The 23,696-nt window shown below is 52.8% G+C and overlaps 2 protein-coding genes across 5 annotated transcripts in view; one reads left to right on the plus strand and one right to left on the minus strand.

Annotated features, from left to right (window-relative positions):
• The window catches only part of LOC147646318 (maestro heat-like repeat-containing protein family member 7), a 253,483-nt gene extending 247,438 nt beyond the window's left edge, over nucleotides 1–6,045 (plus strand). Inside the window, exons 1-16 of one of the 4 annotated variants that reach the window (XM_086873593.1) lie at nucleotides 124–712; nucleotides 812–967; nucleotides 1,237–1,301; nucleotides 1,411–1,560; nucleotides 1,750–1,898; nucleotides 2,203–2,350; nucleotides 2,600–2,787; nucleotides 2,872–3,009; nucleotides 3,288–3,402; nucleotides 3,575–3,712; nucleotides 3,926–4,102; nucleotides 4,239–4,394; nucleotides 4,553–4,654; nucleotides 4,878–4,980; nucleotides 5,261–5,317; nucleotides 5,608–6,045. In XM_086873593.1, the coding sequence (XP_086729719.1) occupies nucleotides 589–712; nucleotides 812–967; nucleotides 1,237–1,301; nucleotides 1,411–1,560; nucleotides 1,750–1,898; nucleotides 2,203–2,350; nucleotides 2,600–2,787; nucleotides 2,872–3,009; nucleotides 3,288–3,402; nucleotides 3,575–3,712; nucleotides 3,926–4,102; nucleotides 4,239–4,394; nucleotides 4,553–4,654; nucleotides 4,878–4,980; nucleotides 5,261–5,317; nucleotides 5,608–5,807 (2,166 nt within the window). In that variant the 5' untranslated portion in view covers nucleotides 124–588 and the 3' untranslated portion in view covers nucleotides 5,808–6,045. Of the gene's footprint in view, nucleotides 1–123; nucleotides 713–811; nucleotides 968–1,236; nucleotides 1,302–1,410; nucleotides 1,561–1,749; nucleotides 1,899–2,202; nucleotides 2,351–2,599; nucleotides 2,788–2,871; nucleotides 3,010–3,287; nucleotides 3,403–3,574; nucleotides 3,713–3,925; nucleotides 4,103–4,238; nucleotides 4,395–4,552; nucleotides 4,655–4,877; nucleotides 4,981–5,260; nucleotides 5,318–5,607 lie in introns of those variants that run through there. The other 3 variants (XM_086873595.1, XM_086873596.1, XM_086873592.1) reach the window with 3 other exon arrangements.
• LOC147646321 (maestro heat-like repeat-containing protein family member 7) overlaps nucleotides 1–23,696 on the minus strand; it is a 119,958-nt gene that overhangs the window by 62,043 nt on the left and 34,219 nt on the right. The window lies entirely within an intron of this gene.

Consider the following 23,696-nt stretch of genomic DNA (forward strand, 5'->3'; position numbering starts at 1 on the left):
TGCAAGGGCCCTTTGTGACACGCTGCAGCACGGTCACCGTGGGATGGTGGCAACGGGAGCAGATGTCAAAGGGCCCTTTGTGACATGTGCTGCCATAGGAGCTGGCGGTGACAGGGCCACGCCACAGTGCTCGGTGCACGCGACGGGTCAGGACGCGCCAGAGCGGTGCTGTGAGGAGCCCCCGCACAGCGCACTCCTTTGTGTCGGACCTGGAGCTTTTCTGAAGCACTATTACTACAGGTGACCTCGAGGCCAGACCACAGGTCTTGCTGACCTGTGGCCTTGCTGAGCCTTCCTTCTTAAGGTTCTCTTGAGGGCAGACCGTGGGACTTGGTGACCGTCGGAGCTTTTCCGACGTGTCGCCCATCCCTGCAGTCTCTGCCCTTGAGACCAGACCACAATCCCTGTCGAGGAGCCTCCTGTCCTTGTGGCAGGGGCCCTCAAGACCCAAGTGCAGGACTCGCTGTCTTGCAATCTTGCCAGGACTTGAGTCTTGCAGGTGCCTTCCAGGCACAACTGCAGGACTTGCTGACACTGAGTTTTTCCGAGCCATCTCTCCTGCAAGCAGCCATAAATCCAGTCACTGCCATGGAGCAGCGACCCCCAAGAGTGCCCAAGTTGGCCTGGCTTGAGGAGCAGGAAGAAGAAGGCTCTGGAGCTGTCCTGGCACAGGAGTCTGAAGAGGTGCAGGAGTTCCAGGCACCACAGGAGGGTGAGTTGCAGAGCTCAGCCTTAGGGCTAGTGCCTGTTGCCAGCTTGGCCCCATCCCATTACATGCCATGCCATCCCCTGGTGCTGTTCCTATGGAAAGGATTGGAGAGTCTGGAAGATTTGGAGCAGCGACCCCCAAGAGTGCCCAAACAGGCCTGGGTGGAGGAGGAGGAAGAGGAGGTCGAGGAAGAAGGTCCTGGAGCTGCCCCAGCACCAGAGACCGAAGAGGTGCAGCAGTTGCAGCCGCTGGAGGAGGGTGAGTGGCAGAGCTGGGCCACAGGGCTGGTGCCTGCGGCCATCTTGGCCCCATCCCATCCCATTGCATCCCATCTCATCCCATCCCACACTGTCCTGTGGAGACACACCCATGGACAGCACAAAAAAGGGGCTGGGGCTGCCCCCGCAGCAGTGGCCGTGCTGCATCCCCTGGGGCATCCCGGGACTGTCCCTGCCTGGGGAACGCAGGGCTGGGCTGTGCTCTCCGGCCTCTCCCGCAGCCCCTCAGCTCTGGCTGCTCTTTGCCAGATGCAGCCATGGACGGCACACAAGAGCAGGACACCGCCCGTGGCCGCTTCCGCAGAGCAGCGCAGGTACCTGCAGCCATCCCCACCTGCGCTGGGCCTGCTGGCACTGCTCAGCCCAGCACCGCACTTGGAGCACTCCATGCAACTTCTCTGCCTTCCTGCCCTTCTCCTACAGTTTCTTTACCAATACATCAAGAGAATTGGCAAGGAAGACACCAGACCTATGGACACTGAGGTCAAGACATCCTCAGAGGTCTTGGTAGAACAGAGCAGCGCTGCCCAGCTGGATCTGCTTGTAGAGACGGCTCTTTTCAATCCAGAGCAAGTAAGCAGCCTGTGGCCAGCCTTTGATCCTCCAGCAATTGCTTGGCTTTCCCAAGCCACGCCTGCTGCTCACTTGGAGCTTTTGAGGCCATGGCAGCGTGCTGGAAGAGAAGCACTTGTCTGAGGAAGAAGCTGGGCACATTGCTGACTCCCTCTGCTGGCATTCCAAGTCTCCCTGTGCCTTCTCCAGGTGCCCGGCGTGGTGAGGTACATCCACCAGTGGCTCATGGCCAATGAGGCTGCTGAGCACAGGATGGACTGGGCCCTGATGCAAGTGGCCGAGGCAGAGCCCGATGATGTGGCCATCACTCTCCTGCGGGTGGCCCCAACGTGTGACAGGTATGGGGCCCAGCTGCCCCGAGGCCTCAGGGCTCCCCAGCCCATCACCCTGTACAGCCCGGCCCTGGGCTGTGAGCAACACAGACTTCCAGGGCCCTCTGGCTGCTCCCTTTGCCAGCCCTGCTACAAAGTCGGCCCCCGAGCCCGCTGCCGTGCTGCCAGCCTGCCCCTCGGGGGCCTGTCCCCACAGGGCTGGGCTGCCTGGCTGCTGCTGCCGCTCAGGGGCAGTGGGCACAGGCAGAGCTGGCGGCCAGCTCAGCTCCCCGCTGCTGCCCAGCCCACGGTGCTGTGTCTGACCCCGCAGAGCTGCTATGGCCATGTGGACGACCATCTTGCTCTCGCCCTGGATTTCAGAGGAAGTGACACCGCTCCTCATCAATGTGGTGGGGAGCTGGCCGCAGAAAAACCTGGGCACCTCTGATGGGGACAAGACGGCTGTCTTTTCCCTGACTGTGAGTTTCTGGAGCTGGCCTTTGCTCACCGCAAGGCCGGCCGCCTCTCCAGCAGCTCTGTTGCCTCCTTCCCCCACTGCATCTCCCTGCTTCAGGCACTGGCCACAAACCTGGCCTAGGGGCAGCTTCAGGGCCACCAGGCCCGCTGCTCCCCCTGTGTCTGCCCCGGCCTCTCCCTGCCACGCTCAGGCCCTGCCACACGGACGCCCCGGCACTGAGCGCTGTCTCAGGCTGCTTTGTCCTCTGCAGGCAACTCTGGTGATGTGGAAGATCCTCCAGGGGCCCTGTTGCCCACAGATCCTCACAGTCTATTTCCCCCGCCTCTTTGTGCATCTCCTCTTCCAAACGTACTTCAGTACTTTGTATATGACAGAGGACGTCCATACCTTCTGGAAGGAATGCCAGGAGCAACACGGCCTCTCCACCAGCCCCAACAGGTATGCCACTCCTCCTGTCCCTGCCACTTCCCCAGCCTCACAGCCAGCGCTCCCAGCGTCACCTGGGCTTTGCTGTGCACACAGGTTTGCAGTGCAGACCCTGAAGGCCCTGCTCTCCAGTCTCCACTTGGAGCATGTGGTGGTGGCAATGGAACGCAAGCGTGGCTGGGACACGCTGCTCTGTGCTGACACCCACCACTATGCCGTGGGTCTGCTGGCCAGGTGAGCCCCCCTTCTCCCCACTGCCTCTGACGTTTGTGCCCCCTGCCCGGGATGCCCCCCACAGTCCCCGTGGCCATGGGCCTGAGGACCTCGTCACCGAGGGATGGCCAAGGAGACTGCAAAAGGCTGTGAGAGGAGGGTGCCCAGGAGCAGCCACATCTGAAGGGCCCAAATACCCTCACAGGGTGCTGGGGCAATAGGACAACTGTGTCAGTCAGTCCTGGGAGAGGTTTTTTGCACCCTTGCTGAGACTCTTTCTGCCATTTTCTGCCTTCCAGGGTAATGCGCCGTGCATCCGCCCACTTGTGCAAAAGCATCTTAAGCTACCTGCTTGAGGTGCTCAGCAAACCGTTGCCACACTGGGATGTCTCTGCCATGGCATTCCTTGTGGAGGTGAGCCTGATGGCCAGCACTACCTCGCTCAGCTCCCTGCCAGCCCTGTCCCCTGGCATAGCCACAGCTGCCTGGGACGGCACCCGCGCCCTGTGCTACTGCCTGGGCCCAGCCCTGCGCACTTCCAGGCTCCTGCCGGCCAGCTCCCCTCTCACTGCCCTGTGCCTTTCAGCTCCTAGATTGCCTGGACTTGAGTGACTGTGGTGACAGCCTAATGGAGATCTTGTATAAGTACCTGTGGTACAACTCCACAGAGATGCATCACCAGGTGCTCAGGGCTCTCCTCCTGCTAAAGGACCGTCCCTCCATGGTGAGAAGGGGGCAGCAGCTGAAGCCGTGTGGGCAGCATGAGGCTGGGCAATGCTGTCACTTGGCCTTGGCTGGCCTTTGCCTTGGGCGCTGAGGCAGCTCCTCGCAGCTCTCCTGCCTCCTGCTTCAGCTGCCCGAGTGCTTTGGGACAGCCCTTTGGCCTCTGGGCCCTGCGGCAGCTGCCCGGGCTTTCACACCCTTGTGTTCTGCACAGGCCGAAAGAATTCAGAGCCTGACAGGAAGACTAGTGCACCTCCTGTGGGACTTGGACAGTGACGTGGCCAGGATGAGCATTGCTCTCCTGAGCTATATTTTCCTGGATGAAGAAACCCCAATATCCTGGCGCAGGGCCCTGCAGCTGGCTGAGCCGCTCCTGAAACTCCTGGACAATGTAAGGCTCTGTGCCCCAGCCACGGCCACTGCCTGCTGCCCGGACACTTTGTGCCCTGTGCATTTGCAGGCCTGCGCCAATGTGGGCCACAAGAAGCCAATGATGAGGTCATTTTTCCTTCCTTCCTTTCATACAGCCTGATAGCCAGGTGCAGCTGCTCTCCATGTCTCTCCTTCGAAGAATGATGTCGTCGGCAGAAGAAGAAGGAAGAAAGCCCCTGAAGGAACGAGTGTACCAGAGCCTGCTCCCACTCTTTTTCCACTGCCAAGATGAGAATCGGCATGTGGCAGAGGTGAGGACTCCTGGGCTGCTGCTGCGCCTTGGCAGGGGGCTCAGCTGCCTCCTGCCCTGACGCAGGCTTGCAGGCTGCAGCCTCCTCCAGCCCTTGGCACTGGGACACTCCTTAGCCCTGCCTTGAGGGGCCATTTGCGGCTCTCTGCTGCTCCCCAGGCCTCTCGGACAACGCTCCTTCGCGCGGCTGGCTTTCTGAAGAGGCCAGACCTGGAAAAAGCTGTGAGGAAGGAGAAGCTGTGGAAGTTTGCCAAGCTCGTGGTAAGGGCGGGCTGCAAGTGCCAGCCAAAGGCTAGAGAAGCCCCCTGGCCCCGGTGCTCAGTGTGTGGGGCTGGCAGCTGTGCCCCTGCCCACTGCTGCACCCGGGGGCCGCACGGCTTCTCAGGGCTGGCCGGGCACGGGAGGCCGGGGCTGGCCGCAGGCAGCAGCGCCCGGCCGAGGGGCAGAGCCCGCGCCAACCCTTCCCTCCTGCCGCTCTCTCCAGCTGGCAGACCACAGGATCCCCTTGGCCGAGCACCTGCGCCGGGCCCTGCAGTACCTGCAGGACCCACAGGAGACCCTGCGAGCGGCGGCCATCAGGGTCATCGGTGAGTCCCGAGCCCGGGCTCCCTCCCCGCCCCGCCGCAGCTCGGCCCCAGCCCCGGCTGCTGCCCCGGCAGCGGCACCCGGGCCCGGCGCCCTGGAGCCCCGGCTGCCCTCGGGGCTGCTGCTGCCGGCCTCTGGCAGCCGTGCCCTTGGGCTGGGTTAGGATGCGGTAAGGGCCCGGGCTGAGCCCTGCCGGGGCAGGAGGCCGTGTGGCCGCAGGGCTGGCAGCGCCGCTGGCAGGGAGCTGTGCTGCTGGGACCCTGACAGGCTCTGTGTTCTCAGGGATGGCCGGGGAGCAGCTAAGGGGGCAGCACGCAGAGCTCCAGGTGTTGTGCAGAGGTGAGCCACGGCAGCAGGCTGACAGTGGTGGCTGTCGGGGGCAGCTGCAAGCCCTGGCCAGGCTGTGGAGGGCTCTGCTCCCTGTGCCGATGAGGGACGGCGTGGGCAGAGCACAGTGAGATTTCAGGGCCACGTGGGGCATTTGTGGCCAGCAGCTTCGGGCTGACCCCCTTGGTCCCTGCTCCCTCCTGGCCAAGGCAAGAGCCGGCTGGCATGGCCCTGGCAGGGGGCTCTCGATGGGCCCCCACAGCTCTGGGGTCTGACCGTGGCTCTGTTCGTCTCTCTTGCAGCCCTCGAACGCCTGACGGAGGACAGAAGCGGTGCCGTGTCAGATCTGGCACTTGAAACGCTGTATGTCCTCCGGGCCATCCAGAGTGCCCGTTACTCCATTCTCCAGAGGATGCAAGACCAAATCCTCAGGGCATGGAGGACACGGCCTCGTCTGTCGGGCCTGGGCTGGCTGCGCTGCTGGAGGTGTACTCAGAGCTGACCTGAGAGGCTCTGTCTTCTGGGGCCACATGGGCCAGCCAGGATTTTTTTTTTCATAAGGGTTGTTCTTTTCCTTTTTTCTCTTCTTTTTACTATGTAAATAATGTAGGATATGTTAGGGCTGAGAGGCTCTGTCTTCTGGGGCCACATGGGCCATCTGTTAGTTTTTGTTTGATAGAGATTGTTCTTTGTTTCGTTTCCATCTAGTATGTAAATAATATAGGATATGTTATAAACCACAAGAGTCCCAAGACCTTTCTTTTGCTGCCCAGGGTGTGCGGGGCATAGGGGAAGAGAGGGAAAAGGGTTCTTGTGTTCAGCAACCTGCCAGGGCATGCAGTGGTGCAGGGGAAATGGCCAGAAGCCCCTTGGCCTTTGGTGGTTGTGCTGAAGCCACAAGCCCTGTGGCAGGCAGGAAGCGCCATCTGTGTCCTGCTGCCCGTGTGTTGGTGCCGTGATGGCTGAGGAGCTGCTGGAGCTCCTGTGGGGCTGCGGCGCTGCTGCCGGGCCAGGCTGGGGGAGACCCTGAGGGCACGGGGTGCTGGGAGGCCGTGAAGGGATGAGGGGCTGCGGAGGCCCAGACGGGACAAGGCAGTGGGAAGGCACGAGGGGGATGTGTGAGGGAGTGGGTGGCAGGAGGTTCCAAGGGGACAGAAGGCCCTGGAGGAGCCGGGGTGGTGGGAAGCCCTGAGGAATTGGGTGTCAGAGGCCATAAGCAGCCCCCGGGCAGCCGCCTGGTCCCTGACACCCGGCTGCTCCGGTGCTGTCCCAAAATGTCCCCCAGGCCTGCAGCAGAAGGCCTGGAGGCTGGGACACCACCCCAGCGGGAGGGTGGGGACAGCCCGAGGTGCCCAGGCTGGGCTGGCTGGGGACATGGAGGGCAGGGGGTGCTGCCAGGCCACGGCCACTGGGTGCCTTCAGGAAGGGGCAGTGGGCAGAGGCAGGGCTAACAGCCAGCCCGGGCCCTCGCGGCTGCCCAGGCCACGCTGCTGTGACTGAGGCCCCCCTGACACAGAGCTCGGGGCCCACAGAGCTGCTGCCACCATGGGGAGGGTGGCGATGTCTCCTCCAGCAGGGCTGCCCAGTGGCTGCTGCCCAAGCGGCTCTGGAGCCCACAGAAACAGCAGCAGAGTGTGCCCAGGAACAGCAGCAGCCCCAACGTCAGCACCTGCGCACTGAGGCGTCCGCAGCAGCCGGGTGCCAAACAGGGGGAGGCTTTGGGCACAATTGCCTTTGCTTTGGCAAAAGGCTTCAGCAGAGTTGGCCACAATGGCTTTCTCTTCACTTGCAGCCTCACAGCAACGCTTGGCAGCTTCAGCTGCAGCCTGTGCCTGTGACTGACTTGGATGGCCGTGCTTGAGGGCGAGCTCGCCTTCCACACTCAGGTGCCCCAAGGCAGAGGCACTGGCACCATCCTGAGAAAGAGAGAGAGAGAGAGAGAGAGAGAGAGAGAGAGAGAGAGAGAGAGAGAGAGAGTCTGACGGGGCAGGAGCCCTATGCTGCAGCTGCCCTCCCTCTCATCTGTCCAAGCACCTTAAAGACACATGAAACCAAATCCTGGACTTGCTTGGAACAAAGGAAGAAGCAGCATGCGCTGAAAAAAAGCAGGGACTTACACAGCTCAGTTTTGCTCTCCACTTGGGCAATCCCAGAATCCCTGAGCACTTGGTGTTGCAAAGTATCATCAACATCATGCAGTCTCCAACCACCCTGCCATGGGCACAGGTGGTGTGCAGGCACAGGTGTCACTAGAATTGGGAGAACACTTTTCCATGTTGACCTTTTCCTCTCCTGGATTTCAAGCAAAGATGAAAAAATCATCTGGTGAATGACAGGTGAATAGTGTAGCTCACAGAACTAGGAGTAGGAGTCTCCAGTGGCCCATGGTGTGTCCATTCAACCATTGTTAGATTGTCCAGTTGGAGCTGAGCCCGGTGCAGCCCGGGCACTGGCACCAGGCTGGTCCATTTCAGCATCCCAAAGTCTTGGTGGCTCCCTGTGCACCCACTGTCTCCTGAATCCATTCTTGAACTCCCAGTTACTGCTGTGCAGGACATGAGAACACAGGAGCAGCTTGTTTGGCTCATTCTTGCCTTTGCTGCTCCTGCCTAAAGGAATCATCAGGACTATATGCTGATGGAATGGGATCGCCGAACAGCAGGGACTTTGTCTGTAGTGTCTGAAACTAAAACTTTGTCTGACTGTTCAGACACTCTAAAATCACGGGTGAGAATGACAGCTTTGGTATGGAAGAATCCTAGAAATCTTGACTTGTGATTTTTCTAGTCAAGGATTTGAATGCCAATGTAGAAACTACCAAAATATTCAAACTTGTTTTCATTGGCAACCCCTTTGAAATGGCATCAGCAGAGCCCCAGGGGACAGGGTATGACAGTGGGGACAGTACTTGGCAGCTCATGGCTTCAGATGTGGGAGGTAAATATTTTGCCTAGGTACACATTGAAGTTCAAGTTTTCTAATGGTTTGGATTGACTGGTCATTGCAGGTAACTTTAATCAATGCAAAAGGATGTAAAAGCAGAGTTTCTGGAGAATGTGCACTAGGGAGGAAATAAGGAGAAAACCTTGAACACAGCCAGCAGGCTCTGGAAAAATTTATAAAAGTTAAAATTAAAAATAGATGTAGCTTTGTGACTGTTCAGACAGGACTCTTTGTGTCTGGAGGTGATCGTAAAACATTTTAAAATCTTAGGAAATTCGGGAACTCAGAAAGAAAGTTAGGCTTGGCAAGCCCTGGGAAAAGTAGGCCCTGGAAATGTTAGGCCTTGTGCTTGCTAAAGATCATGTGAAACTGCACCTGTGTAATCAATATATGATAAATGATAGAATTGTTAGATGTGATTAGATATAATTATTGTTTGAAGAACATGAGGAACAATGTTAGGGGGTTGAGGTGGGATAACGAGAAATCCATGCTTGGGTAAAAACAATGCATACAATAGAACAATGTAAGTTTAATAATTAATATGTAAGTTGTATAACGATAGAGTATAAAATATATTCAGCTCAAAACCAAGATGGGTCAGATTTGGGTCTGTGTACCCCTGACACCCAGAGTTCTTCAATAAAGCACCTGCATAGAATCATTCTGTGATGATGTATGTTCCAGATCTCTAACAATTTCATCAGATTTTACTGGAATTGTGTGGGACATTTCTGGAATTTTGTGGATTTTTTTTGTAGAATTTTGTGGGATATTGATGAGATTCAGGGAAATCTGGGATATTTCTTGAACTTTGTGAACATTTGTAGACATTTTGTGAGATGTCGCTGGAATTCTGTAATGTTTTGAGAAGATTTAAGGAATTTTGTGGGATTTTTCTTGAATTTGCTGGACATTTGTGGCAATTTTGTGAGATATTTCTTGAATTTGGTAAGGTTTTGAGATGATTAAGGGAATTTTGTGGAATTTTTCTGGAATTTTGTGGAGCTTTTCCAGAATTTTGTTGGACTTGTAGGAGACCTGAAGTATTTTGAGGGACTTTTCTTAGATTTTCTGGAAATTTGTGGAGATTTTGTGAGATGTTTCAGGTATTTGGTTGGGTTTTGGGATGATATAGGGAATTTTGTGTGGTTTTTCCTGTATTTTGTGAACATTTTCTGGGATTTTTCTGGAATATGGTAGAATTTCTCTAAAATTTAGTGAAAATTTGTGGAAATTTTGAGGAATTTTGCTTAGATTTTGGGGAATGCAGTGGAGATTTTGTGAGATGTTTCTGGAATTTGGTAGGGTTTTGAGAAGATTCAGGGAATTTTGTGGGAGTTTTTTGCAATTTTGTGGACATTTCTACAGATTTTGTGGGATGTTTCTGGAATTTGGTAGGGTTTTGAAAAGATTTAAGGAATTTTGTGGTGCTTTTCAAGAATTTTGTGGGATTTTTCTTGAATTTTGTGGATATTTGTGGTCATTTTGTGAGATGTCTCTGGAATTTGGTAATGTTTTGAGAAGATTTAAGGAATTTTTTGGCATTTTCCTGGAATTTTGAGGAGTTTCTTTTGTAATGGTTTAGATTTGCTAATTTCATTTTTCCGGCTAATGCACCCAATAAATGTCGTGTTTTAGAGGCAGTAACTAAAAAATTACTAGAAAACTCACTTATTTTTTGCTGTGAGATATGGATTAGAGCAGGAGAAAAACAGACTTAAAACTTAAAAGGAATAAAGAAATTTTATTAACAAACTACAAGAATAAGAACACCAGAATAAACCGCCAGAAAACCCTTTTTTCCCCCACTACCGAACCATTCCCTTGTTCACATGGCAACATAGAGACAAAAAACCTTGGAACTTTGGTGTTTAAAATGTCCTAATTCCTGCTAGAGTCTTTTCATCAGTCTTTGTAGAGAAACAGAAGTCTTCTTCTGCTAATTTGTGGAGTTTTTCACAGGAAAATTATTTCTGTTATAGTTTTCTATTTCTCTGATGCCAGCTGCCCAGAAATCCTGTCAGCAGTTCACTCCTCCCATTTCACATCACTCTGAGGTGTGTATGGGTCAATGAGTCTAGGGGTGTCATTTTAAGGATGACACCTTTATTCAAAGGCAAAAGTTCTCTTCATCTGTCTCTGTGAGCTTCCCTGGAAACAGAAGTTTTCTCTTTGCCTCTCAAGGCCGCAAATCTTCAACTATTACTTCTCCCCGCTCTGTTCCAGCACCTCACTGTATCACAATTACTCCACCTCTTGCTGAAAATCCACACTTTGAACACTCCATTCCTCCCAATATATCCTGTCATGAATTAAAGGAGTTTTTTCAGGACCTTATTATCCATCCCCGTAGCTTTAACAGAAAAATATTTCAGCTTAATTAAAGCATCTCCTTATTCTCTACCTCTTCTGAAGCTTAATTCTTTTCTTTACTGTCTCTAATAGTTTATAAAGTCTCTTTACATGTTGATTCCTCTCTTTTTCTCTTTCTGGGTAAAAGGATTAATCTGCAAGTCTCATCTGGGTAATGAAAAGGTTAAAATCTTGCCCAGGCTTTGTAGATGGTTCTGTGATCTCTGCCGGAGCAGCGGCTGGAGCTGTGTGCGCTGGAAGATTCTTCATGGCTGCTCTGGAGAGTGTGGTCACTGTCTCAGCCCGCCGCAGCTCAAGAGCTTTTTCTTTCTTTCCTGGGCAGTCTGTGGTGAATTCAGTCGCAGCAAAAAGTGCAGCCGAGCCAGGGAGCGGCCTGGCCCGGCCAGAGCCCGGGGCAAGCCCCGCAGGCCCCATCTCCCGGCCGGGAGCCGCGGCAGGCCCAGCCCAGCCCCTGCCCGGGCCGCATGGGCTGGGCCGGGGACGGGAAGCCAGCTGGAGCTCAGTTACCTTTCACAGCCAGCAAACCAAGAGACAAAGAAATTCCCAGCCTTAGGGCTTAAGCTGCTGTTCACAGCTTGATCTCACTTTGCAGTGCTTAAAACTGCTGCCAATTCTTAGAAATGGCCAGCTGTTGGCGAGGAGACAAACTCCCATCAGCCGCCAGCAGTTTGAACTTCCTTAGGTGTTTCTCTTTGTTTTCTTCAATGCCAATCTATCACAAAACCCAACCAAATTCCAGAAACATCCCACAAAATCCCCACAAATGCCAAAAAATTCCAGAAAAGTCCCTCAGAATGCTTCAGCTCTCCTCAAAATCCCACAAAATCCCATAAAAGTCCCACAAAATTCCCTAAATCTTCTCAAAAGTCTACCAAATTCCAGCAACATCCACCAAAATGTCCTCAAATGTCAAAAAAATTCAACAAAAATGCCCTAAAATTCCCTAAATATCCTCCTTATCCCACAAAATTCATGAAACATCTCACAAAATCTCCACAATTTTCCATAAAATTCCAGAAAAATCTCATAAAATTCTTGAAACATCCCACAAAATTCCCAAAGAATTCTAAAAAATTACCTAAATCTTCTCAAAATCTTTCCAAATTCCAGGGACATCCCAAAAAATCTACACAAAAATCCACAAAATTTCAGAAAATTCCCACAAAATTCCCTAAATCTCCTCAAAATCCCACAAAATTCTTGAAAAGCCTTAGACTATTCCAGAAAAAAATCCCTCAACATTCTTCAAATCTTTTCAAACTCTCCCAAAATTCGATAAAAATACCACAAAATTCCAGAAACATCCCACAAAATGTCTTCCAATTTCCACAAAATCTAAGAAAATACCTCAAAATTCTTCATGTCTCCTCAAAATCCCAGAAAATTACAGAAACATCCCAAGAAATCTCCTCCAATTTCCACAAAATTCCAGAATATCCCACAAAATTGAAGAAAAATCCCACACTATTCCCTAAATGTTCTGAAAACCCTACCAAATTCCAGAAACATCCCACAAAATCTCCACAAATGTTCACAAAATCTAAGAAAAATCCCTCAAAATTCTTCCTGTCTCCTCAAAATCCAAAAAAATTCTAAAAAAATCCCTCAAAATTCAAGTCTCTTTAATATCCCACAAAATTATGAAAAAATCCCCCATAATTCCCTAAATCTTCTCAATACCTTACCAAATTCCAGAAACATCCCACAAAATCTCCTCAAATTTCCACTAAATTCCACAAAAATCTCACAAAATTCAAGAAAAATACCTCAGAATTCCCACAAAATATATTTAGAAAGAAAGATCCCACAAAATTATTTAAATCTTCTCAATATCCCACAAAATTTCAGAAAAATCCCACAAAATTTGAGTAAAGTCCCACAAAATTATTTAACCTACATTTGTCTTGGCAGTTTTAGATCCTGGCTGCTCTTGCCCCTCTTCTGCTTGCCACCTGAATTTTAGCAGTACAGCTGCAATTGCCTCTTCCAATCACTGCTACCCACTGTGCTTTTGTCACGGGGAACTCAGGATTTTTGTTTCAGGCATCATGAGTAGCAGACATTAAAATGCTCCCAAGTCCCTGAGCACTAAGTCGAGGGGAATTAAAGCCACACAGGTCACATTTGCAGTGCTCAAACACAGCCCTGTTGCTGCTGCTGCTGCTGAAATAGAATCAACTGACAGAGGCCATCACAGAAATTGCCTCCACAGTGGCAAATAAAATGAAAAAATCCACCAGGAGAAAGAAAAACCAGAACTTCCCAATTCACTTCATTGTTTCTTCTGAGCAGCAGAAGAAAAAGGAACAGGGCACCTTTCAGGCAGTTCCACAAGCTTAGGGTTCTCATTTCCTGGGGAATCGGAGATGCAATTGGTCTTGTTAAAAGGATAAAAGCAAAGGGAATGAATTGGGAATTATTCGGAAAAAAAGACCCTTCTTACACACAAAGTTCACCAAGTCATTCCCTGCATTTCTCCTTTTCACAGTCTTTCTGTCATCCACTGAGAGGTCCAGCTTATCATGTTCTGCTGCTTATCATCCACTGATTGTGCTCTTGATTTCTACCACTGCAAAAGATATAGAATCATCTCAACTGAACACAGAAACAAACTCTCTCTGTCAGCCCATTTTCATGTTCCAGATCACTTTCAACATGTCCATGGGGCTGTTGGAATGATGAGCTCTCCACTGCTGGCTGCAGGCTCTGGAGATTCTTTCTCCACATTCAGCCAGGCTTGTATTCCCTAACAATTCCTGGTACCTCATCATGTTTTCTTTGGCTAGAAGAGTAACGATGAAAACCTTAGCAATGGCGCAACTCCCCAGTGCACAAGGAAAAGAAAGAACAAGTTGTCAGGTTCTTCAACCATTTGTCCTGCTTTGCTGCAAGAGTTGTGCTGCACTCACAGTGTGGGGAGCCAAGAGAAGCTGCAGCTGGGGGCACATCTTGTGACAGGAGCTGCGCCTCATTCTCCAGGACAGGTTTTTGGAAAGAACAGATGGGACTGTGGAGAAAATTCTGGGAAAATTGAAACAGCTTTTTATAGAAATGAAAATAAAATCAAAAGAAACAACCAATATGTTTTTCTCTATATTTCTCTATTTATTTTTATGTTCCCCTTTTCCATCTTGCACTGTTTCTCTATCCCATTCATTCCAAATGGATCTCACCTCTAAGATTTGAGACTTGGCAAGTTTTAGACACTGTAAAATACCATGAGCTATACCCAGTTTGCCTTCCCCTGTTTTACTTGGAAAGCAATGCTGGAGACACAAGTGCAGTGCTTGGGTCAGGTACAAATTCTGCATTCAGGGAATGTGCTCAGACAGTGTTTGACGCTCAGCAGGGACAAGGCACAGCAGCAGCCAAGGGCATTGCTGTGTCCCTGTGCGGGAGTCCAGACTCTGGCTCTTGGCTCACCAGGGCAAAGTTCCCGTGTTTGGCCAGGCTCAGGGGCTGCCCGGGGAGCGCGGGGCTCGGCGCGGGGCCGAGCAGGCAACGGACAAACAGACACGGGGACAAACGGCCCCGGTGCTTCAGTTGCAGCGGCAGCAGCAGCAGCAGCGGCAGCAGCGGCAGCAGCGGCAGCCGCGGCAAGAAGAGAATTTAGCAATTTTCTGTCTCTCCTCTCCCTCTCCCGCAGTCCCGCATCCTCTCCCGGTCTCCCTTTCCCAGTGCCCCCTCCTCTCCAAGCCTCCCTCTCCCCGTGCCCGGCTGGGCCATGCCCCCGGCCCACCCCCGGCCGCAGGTGGGGCTGCCCCGTCCCCGTCCCTGTCCCTGTCCCTGTCCCCGTCCCCGTCCCCACCCGTCCCGTGGAGGTCTCCTCTTTGCCTGGGTCTCTGGCTGTGCTGGGTGGGCATCAGTGCCTGGGGCTGGGGTGGCATTGCCACCCTTTGGCTCCACCTGCCCTGCCCTGGGCCCCAGCCCCGATGCAGGCTCCGGTTCCGGTTCTGGTTCGGGCCCCGGCCCCGGCTCCTCCCGGGGCCCGCGGAGGACACAGACGGCGCGGCCGCTGTCGCCGCCTCCACTGCGGCTTCCCGAGCCTGAGCTCCGCCACTGTCGCGTTCCAATGAGGGAACGCCTGCGAATGCCCGGCCCGGGGAGGTCGGGGAGCGCTCGGGGGCCGTTCCTGGCCCCGGGCCGAGCGCTGACGGCAGCGTCTCTTCCCCAGGGAAGGCGCAGCAGGCCCTGCAGCAGCACTACAGGATCGACTCGCTGCTGGGCCGCGGTGTCACTTTGACAGTGACGTGGCCAGGATGAGCATTGCTCTCCTGAGCTATATTTTCATGGATGAAGACACCCCAATATCCTGGCGCAGGGCCCTGCAGCTGGCTGAGCTGCTCCTGAAACTCCTGGACAATGTAAGGCTCTGTGCCCCAGCCACGGCCACTGCCTGCTGCCCGGACACTGTGTGTCCTGTGCATTTGCAGGCCTGCGCCAATGTGGGCCACAAGAAGCCAATGATGAGGTCATTTTTCCTTCCTTCCGTTCATACAGCCCCATAGCCAGGTGCAGCTGCTCTCCATGTCTCTCCTTCGAAGAGTGATGTCTTCAGCAGAAGAAGAAGGAAGAAAGCCCCTGAAGGAACGAGTGTACCAGAGCCTGCTCCCACTCTTTTTCCACTGCCAAGATGAGAATCGGCATGTGGCAGAGGTGAGGACTCCTGGGCTGCTGCTGCGCCTTGGCAGGGGGCTCAGCTGCCTCCTGCCCTGACGCAGGCTTGCAGGCTGCAGCCTCCTCCAGCCCTTGGCACTGGGACACTCCTGTGCCCTGCCTTGTGGGGCCATTTGCGGCTCTCTGCTGCTCCCCAGGCCTCTCGGACAACGCTCCTTCGCGCGGCGGGCTTTCTGAAGAGGCCAGACCTGGAAAAAGCTGTGAGGAAGGAGAAACTGTGGAAGTTTGCCAGGCTCGTGGTAAGGACGGCCTGGAAGTGCCAGCCTCAGGCTAGAGAAGCCCCCTGGCCCCGGTGCTCAGTGTGTGGGGCTGGCAGCTGTGCCTCTGCCCACTGCTGCACCCGGGGGCCGCACGGCTTCTTCTCCAGCCCCCTGTGGCCCCGAGCCGGGTGCCGATGGAGCCCCGGCCCAGCGGGGCTGCGGGCCGGGCCGGCACCGCGGCTCCCCGGGCAGCAGCCGGCCCTCTGCCCCCTCCAGAGCCCGGCGCCAGCGGCTGCTGGCCGGGCCTCAGGGCTGGCCGGGCACGGGAGGCCGGGGCTGGCCGCAGGCTGCAGCGCCCGGCCGAGGGACAGAGCCCGCGCCAACCCTTCCCTCCTGCCGCTCTCTCCAGCTGGCAGACCACAGGATCCCCTTGGCCGAGCACCTGCGCCGGGCCCTGCAGTACCTGCAGGACCCACAGGAGACCCTGCGAGCGGCGGCCATCAGGGTCATCGGTGAGTCCCGAGCCCGGGCTCCCTCCCCGCCCCGCCGCAGCTCGGCCCCAGCCCCGGCTGCTGCCCCGGCAGCGGCACCTGGGCCCGGCGCCCTGGAGCCCCGGCTGCCCTCGGGGCTGCTGCTGCCGGCCTCTGGCAGCCGTGCCCTTGGGCTGGGTCAGGATGCGGCAAGGGCCCGGGCTGAGCCCTGCCGGGGCAGGAGGCCGTGTGGCCACAGGGCTGGCAGCGCCGCTGGCAGGGAGCTGTGCTGCTGGGACCCTGACAGGCTCTGTGTTCTCAGGGATGGCCGGGGAGCAGCTGAGGGGGCAGCAGGCAGAGCTCCAGGTCTTGTGCAGGGGTGAGCCACGGCAGCAGGCTGACAGTGGTGGCTGTCGGGGGCAGCTGCAAGCCCTGGCCAGGCTGTGGAGGGCTCTGCTCCCTGTGCCGATGAGGGGCGGCGTGGGCAGAGCACAGTGAGATTTCAGGGCCACGTGGGGCATTTGTGGCCAGCAGCTTCGGGCTGACCCCCTTGGGCCCTGCTCCCTCCTGGCCAAGGCAAGAGCCGGCTGGCATGGCCCTGGCAGGGGGCTCTCGCTGGGCCCCCTCAGCTCTGGGGTGTGACCGTGGCTCTGTTTGTCTCTCTTGCAGCCCTCGAACGCCTGACGGAGGACAGAAGCGGTGCCGTATCAGACCTGGCACTTGAAACGCTGTATGTCCTCCGGGCCATCCAGAGTGCCCGATATTCCATCCTGCAGAGGATGCAAGACCAAATCCTCAGGGCATGGAGGACACGGCCTCGTCTGTCGGGCTTGGGCTGGCTGCGTTGCTGGAGATGTGCTCAGCGCTGATTTAGGATGTTCTGTTTGCTGGGGCCATCTGGGCAAGCCAGGATTTTTTATTTCATAAGAATTGTTTTCTTCTATTTTTTTCTTTTTACTGTGTAAATAATATAGGATATGTTAGGGCTGAGAGGCTCTATCTTCTGGGGCCACATGGGCCATCTGTTATTTTTTGTTTCATAGAGATTGTTCTTTTCTTCGTTTCGTTTCCATCTAGTATGTAAATAATATAGGATATGTTATAAACCACAAGAGTCCCAAGACCTTTCTTTTGCTGCCCAGGGTGTGTGGGGCATAGGGGAAGAGAGGGAAAAGGGTTCTTGTGTTCAGCAACCTGCCGGGGCGTTCAGTGGTGCAGGGCAAATGGCCAGAAGCCCCTTGGCCTTTGGTGGTTGTGCTGAAGCCACAAGCCCTGTGGCAGGCAGGAAGCGCCATCTGTGTCCTGCTGCCCGTGTGTTGCTGCCGTGATGGCTGAGGAGCTGCTGGAGCTCCTGTGGGACTGCGGCGCTGCTGCTGGGCCCGGCTGGGGGAGCCCCTGAGGACACGGGGTGCTGGGAGGCCGTGAAGGGATGAGGGGCTGCGGAGGCCCAGACGGGACAAGGCAGTGGGAAGGCACGAGGGGGATGTGTGAGGGAGTGGGTGGCAGGAGGTTCCAAGGGGACAGAAGGCCCTGGAGGAGCCGGGGTGGTGGGAAGCCCTGAGGAATTGGGTGTCAGAGGCCATAAGCAGCCCCCGGGCAGCCGCCTGGTCCCTGACACCCGGCTGCTCCGGTGCTGCCCCAAAATGTCCCCGAGGCCTGCAGCAGAAGGCCTGGAGGCTGGGACACCACACCAGCGGGTGGGTGGGGACAGCCCGAGGTGCCCAGGCTGGACTGGCTGGGGACATGGAGGGCAGGGGGTGCTGCCAGGCCACGGCCACTGGGTGCCTCCAGGAAGGGGCAGTGGGCAGAGGCAGGGCTGGCGGCCAGCCCGGGCCCTCGCGGCTGCCCAGGCCACGCTGCTGTGACCGAGGCCCCCCTGACACAGATCTCGGGGCCCACAGAGCTGCTGCCACCATGGGGAGGGTGGCGATGTCTCCTCCGGCAGGGCTGCCCAGTGGCTGCTGCCCAAGCGGCTCTGGAGCCCACAGAAACAGCAGCAGAGTGTGCCCAGGAACAGCAGCAGCCCCAACGTCGGCACCTGCGCACTGAGGCGTCCGCAGCAGCCGGGTGCCAAACAGGGGGAGGCTGTGGGCACAATTGCCTTTGCTTTGGCAAAAGGCTTCAGCAGAGTTGGCCACAATGGCTTTCTCTTCACTTGCAGCCTCACAGCAACGCTTGCCAGCTTCAGCTGCAGCCTGTGCCTGTGACTGACTTGGATGGCCGTGCCTGAGGGCGAGCTTGCCTTCCACACTCAGGTGCCCCAAGGCAGCGGCATTGGCGCCATCCTGAGTGAGAGAGAGAGAGAGAGAGAGAGAGAGAGAGAGAGAGAGAGGTAGAGAGAGAGAGAGAGAGAGAGAGAGTCTGATGGGGCAGCTGCCCTCCCTCTCATCTGTCCAGGCACCTTAAAGACACATGAAACCAAATCCTGCACTTGCTTGGAACAAAGGAAGAAGCAGCATGTGCTGAAAAAAAGCAGGGACTTACACGGCTCAGTTTTGCTCTCCACTTGGGCGATCCCAGAATCCCGGAGCACTTGGTGTTGCAAAGTATCATCAACATCATCCAGTCTCCAAGCACCCTGCCATGGGCACAGGTGGTGTGCAGGCACAGGTGTCACTAGAATTGGGAGAACACTTTTCCTTGTTGACCTTTTCCTCTCCTGGGTTTCAAGCAAAGATGAAAACATCATCTGGTGAATGACAGGTGAATAGTGTAGCTCACAGAACTAGGAGTAGGAGTCTCCAGTGGCCCATGGTGTGTCCATTCCACCACTGTTAGATTGTCCAGTTGGAGCTCAGCGCGGTGCAGCCCGGGCACAGGCACCAGGCTGGTCCATTTCAGCATCCCAAAGTCTTGGTGGCTCCCTGTGCACCCACTGTCTCCTGAATCCATTCTTGAACTCCCAGTTACTGCTGTGCAGGACATGAGAACACAGGAACAGCTTGTTTGGCTCATTCTTGCCTTTGCTGCTCCTGCCTAAAGGAATCATCAGGACTATATGCTGATGGAATGGGATCGCCGAACAGCAGGGACTTTGTCTCTAGTGTCTGAAACTAAAACCTTGTCTGACTGTTCAGACACTCTAAAATCCAGGGTGAGAATGACAGCTTTGGTATGGAAGAATCCTAGAAATCTTGACTTGTGATTTTTCTAGTCAAGGATTTGAATGCCAATGTGGAAACTACCAAAATATTCAAACTTGTTTTCATTGGCAACCCCTTTGAAATGGCATCAGCTCACCTCCAGGGGACAGGGTATGACAGTGGGGACAGTACTTGGCAGCTCATGGCTTCAGATGTGGGAGGTAAATATTTTGCCTAGGTACACATTTAAGTTCAAGTTTTCCCAGGGTTTGGATTGACTCGTCATTGCAGGTAACTTTAATCAATGCAAAAGGATGTAAAAGCAGAGTTTCTGGAGAATGTGCACTAGGGAGGAAATAGGGAGAAAACCTTGAACACAGCCAGCAGGCTCTGGAAAAATTTATAAAAGTTAAAACTAAAAATAGATGTAGCTTTGTGACTGTTCAGGCAGGATTCTTTGTGTCTGGAGGTGATCGTAAAACATTTTAAAATCTTAGGAAATTCGGGAACTCAGAAAGAAAGTTAGGCTTGACAAGCCCAGGGAAAAGTAGGCCCTGGAAATGTTAGGCCTTGTGCTTGCTAAAGATCATGTGAAACTGCACCTGTGGAATCAATATATGATAAATGATAGAATTGTTAGATGTGATTAGATATAATTATTGTTTAAAGAACATGAGGAACAATGTTAGGGGGCTGGGGTGGGATCACAAGAAATCCATGCTTGGGTAAAAACAATGCATAAAATAGAATAATGTAAGTTTAATAATTAATATTTAAGTTGTATAACAATAGAGTATAAAACATGTTCAACTCAAAACCAAGATGGGTCAGATTTGGGTCTGTGTACCCCTGACACCCAGAGCTCTTCAATAAAGCACCTGCATATAATCATTGTGTGATGATGTGTGTTCCTGAACTCTAACATTTTGGTGCCCCAGATGGGACCTTGTGAGTGCTGCTGAGCGAGCTCGCGACCCGATCCTGCTCCAGCCGGCACCGAGGGATTCTCGGGGAGCCCATCGGCCGCGACCATCTGCGCTGCTCACAGCGTCCCCAGGAGAAGAGGTAAGGTGCTTTCACTTTGGTTTGGGTGCCTGCCAATAAGACGCAGCAAAAGCTGCGCTTGGTTGGGCTAAAGGAATTCCTGTTGGGATTGCCCGGGCGCCGTCCGTCAGACGACTGCGAAAGCGTTGCAGGTTCGGCATTTGTGGTGTATTGTAGTTGTGACATGGAGAAGCTTAAAGGGGTTTTGGGCAGCAATGCTCTCATAGCAGGTACTTCTCCTTTGGGGTGCTTCTTAGCACACTGGAAACAAGGTCACTTTGGGGAAGAATTACATAAGGCTAAATTAATTTTGGTGAGATCTCCCCACGGAAAAAGACCCCTGTGACACTGTCTCATCTGTTGGTAGCTATAACCTCTCTCTTTCTTTACTTTGTTTTCTTTCTCCTCCCTCTCTCTCTCTCTTTCTCCCTCTCCTCTATCACATAACCCTTGTTATCACTAAAATAAATGTACATTATTGCTGTTGTGATTTCAACTGAAATCCCTTGTGTCCTTTTTGCCCTCTGAGATCAAACAAACTTCTCGCGACTCCCACTGGCGTTAGCGAATCGTGACATTTAAACTGGAGTCACGGACAGGATTTGTGACAGACAGAAGGGGCTGCAGGTTTGTTGTGCAGTCTGTATTAGGGGAAAGATGTTTTGCTCCAGCCGCACCCAGCCCGACACTCCCAAAAGAGTGAGCGGTGTCTAGAAAGCAAGGGGGGCAACACGAATTTCCCGCAAACTGCACACGCCGAGGTGAAAAGCACCCCACACTCACTTGAAGGCTCTGTCTGCAGAATTTCACAAAAGATCTCTTAGTGCAAAAGGGTGGGAATGTTTTTGTTGTTGTGTGTGTGAATTTTGAGTGCTTGGTGTAGTGAAGAGACAATCAGAATTTTAAACTGAAAGAGTGCCTCCCGAGCAGATTTGGTCTTTTTACCCACACAGGGAAGCAAAAAGCAGTGTGTGTGTGTGTGTGTGTGTGTGTGTGTATAATTGAAGTTTATACCTCCCTGTAGTGGTTTTCCCTTTGTAAAAATGACTGAAAAGGGCAGTGCAGAAGTTAAAGCTGCATTTTATGCTCTGTTAGCAAAACACAATGCCAGACCTTCTCCAAGAGGGAAAAAGCAGGCGCTTAGTTCCTGGTTTAATTTGGAAAATGTGATTGATAGAGTATGTTCTTTACAAGGTGAAAGAAAATTTAAACTGGTCAAAAATAAAACTCTACTCTGCTCAGTTTTGGGAGCTTGTTTTACAGCAGCTCTAGAAACTGGCTTTAAGCAAAGAAGTGAGGAAAGAACTAGAATAGACTCCTTCTAAAACCTAATTGAAATTTTGCAAAAACAATTCAATGAAGAAAAGAGTAAGATCCATCTGTTGCGAGCAGCCCTCCAGGATGAAAATTCAAAAATGCTGACTCGCTAAAAGAAACAGAAGAGGGGGAAACCCCTCTCCTGAATCAAATTTACCCTCCAAAAGAGCTAATTCATTCCAGTAGAAATGATGGACCTGTAAAAATGGCAGAAGAAAAATCAGAGAAAGCAAAGGTGTTAGATGCATTGGTTCTCTTAAGGAAAACCCAGACAAGAGAAAAGAAATCTCTCACTGCCAGTATTGGTGGTCACTGGAGATAAAGAAGGGGGTCCCCAGCAAGGTAATAGATGGCTTCTCACTTCAAAGTTGAGTGAAGTTGTTTCTAATTGGCACTGTCCCAAGTTCATTGTATGGAATGCCCCATTGGATAACCCAGCACAGCTCCACAGGCTCTGGGCTGTGAGCCAAAGCCATCTCCTTCTCAGCTTCTGGGAGTGGAGCCCAAAGAGCCTCAGAATCAGGGAAACTGGGAACTCTGCTTCTCCTGGGTGAGCAGAGAGGCAGAGGTTGCTTTTATTTCAAGTGCTCACGAGAAATAACAAAACTGGAGACATACTGATTACAGCAATAGTGTGTAGAGAATATTTGAACAGAAGGTGGGCATGATATTTTAGTAAAGGCCTGTCTGCATAAACCAGCTTTTGGTATAAGTTGTGATATTAAAGGCTCATGTCCTTGAAACTTTCCTGAAGCAGAGAGAATGAAGCAAAACAATATCCTTGCGTATAAGAGAAAAAATGTAAACCTGTGTGGATTAACCAAGAGTAACTTGCTTAGCCCAGGGACCCTGTAAAACCCTATAAAAGTGTGCTAAAGATAGAAATAAATGGTGTTCTCCATACTTCTGTGAAGACTAGGCTGAATAGTCTGAGCTGTTTCTCAATAATAGTGGGTCCTATACATCCACTTTTTACTTTTGTAGTTAACACTGGAGCCCAAATTTCTGTGTTGACCAATAAAGACTAGTGCAGGATTTGAGAGCAATATATGGAATAACTAAAGATATTTACCCAGTGGTAGCTAATCCTTGCACATTGTTAACATCTATAAAAGAGAAATAGAAATGGTTTACTGTACTTGATTTAAAAGATGGCTTTTTCTGCATACCCCTTGACAAAAAAAGTAGGAAACTGTTTACCTTTGAATGGGAAAATCCAGAAATAGGAAGGAAAACTCAGCTCACCTGAACATGACTCCCACAAGGACACAAGAACAGTCCAACCCTATTTGGAAGGCAGCTGGTGAAGGAGCTGGAGATTTGGACTGAGAACGGGCAAGTACCGAGAAAACAATACCTGCTGTTACAGTATGTTGATGGTGTACTGATAGCTCCAGATTAGAGAACAACCTGCATAAAGGTACCAATTGAAATTTGAAATCAGCTGGGAATGGGAGGATATAAGGAGTCGAAAGAAAAGGCACAAATTGCCTGGCAGAGTGTGATTTCCCTGGGATGTGAAATCTCACCAGGGCAATGTAAGCTGGGTACTAATTGTATTCAAGCTATTTGTGCTATTGCAGAACCCCAGAACGTGCATGAGCTGCGAGTCTTCCTTGGGATGACAGGGTGGTGCTGCCTGTGGATCATGGACTATGGACTAATTGCAAAAGCCCTGGATGAGGCCCAGAAGACGCAGCCGTTTACCTGGGGCAGAGCACAGAAGGAGGCCTTCCTCAAACTGAAGGAGGCATTGACAACTCTCTGGCGTTCGGATTGCCAGATTCGTCCAAAGATTTCCAGCTGTTTGTGCATGAAAGACTACACCTAGCCCTGGGAGTGCTGAGCCAAGGTTTGAGAAGCTGGGAAAGGCCGGTAGGCTGCTTTTCCAAACAGCTTGACAAGGGGAGTGCTGGATGGCCTTCATGCCTGCGGGCAGTTGCAGCCAACGTGATGCTGCCACAAGAAGCCAGGAAACTCACCATGGGTAGACACATAGATGTCTCTGTGCCACACATGGTGAGCACTGTTTTAGAACAAAAGAGGGGCCATTGGCTATCTCCAAGCAGGATGATGAAATTCCAGGTAATCCTGACTGAGCAGGATGATGTCACATTAAAGACAACTGACCTCTTGAATGCAGCTCTGTTCCTGGGTACCACAACTGAAGAAGGCCCATTAGAGCATGACTGTGTAGAAGTAATAGAGGACACCTATTTGGCAAGAGAAGACCTGAAAGACATCCCACTGGAGCAAGCAGAGTGAGAGCTATTCACAGATG

The sequence above is a fragment of the Cyanistes caeruleus genome, unplaced genomic scaffold, assembly GCF_971803275.1.
Source record: "Cyanistes caeruleus unplaced genomic scaffold, bCyaCae1.hap1.1 HAP1_SCAFFOLD_101, whole genome shotgun sequence".
Classification (NCBI taxonomy): Eukaryota; Metazoa; Chordata; class Aves; order Passeriformes; family Paridae; genus Cyanistes; species Cyanistes caeruleus.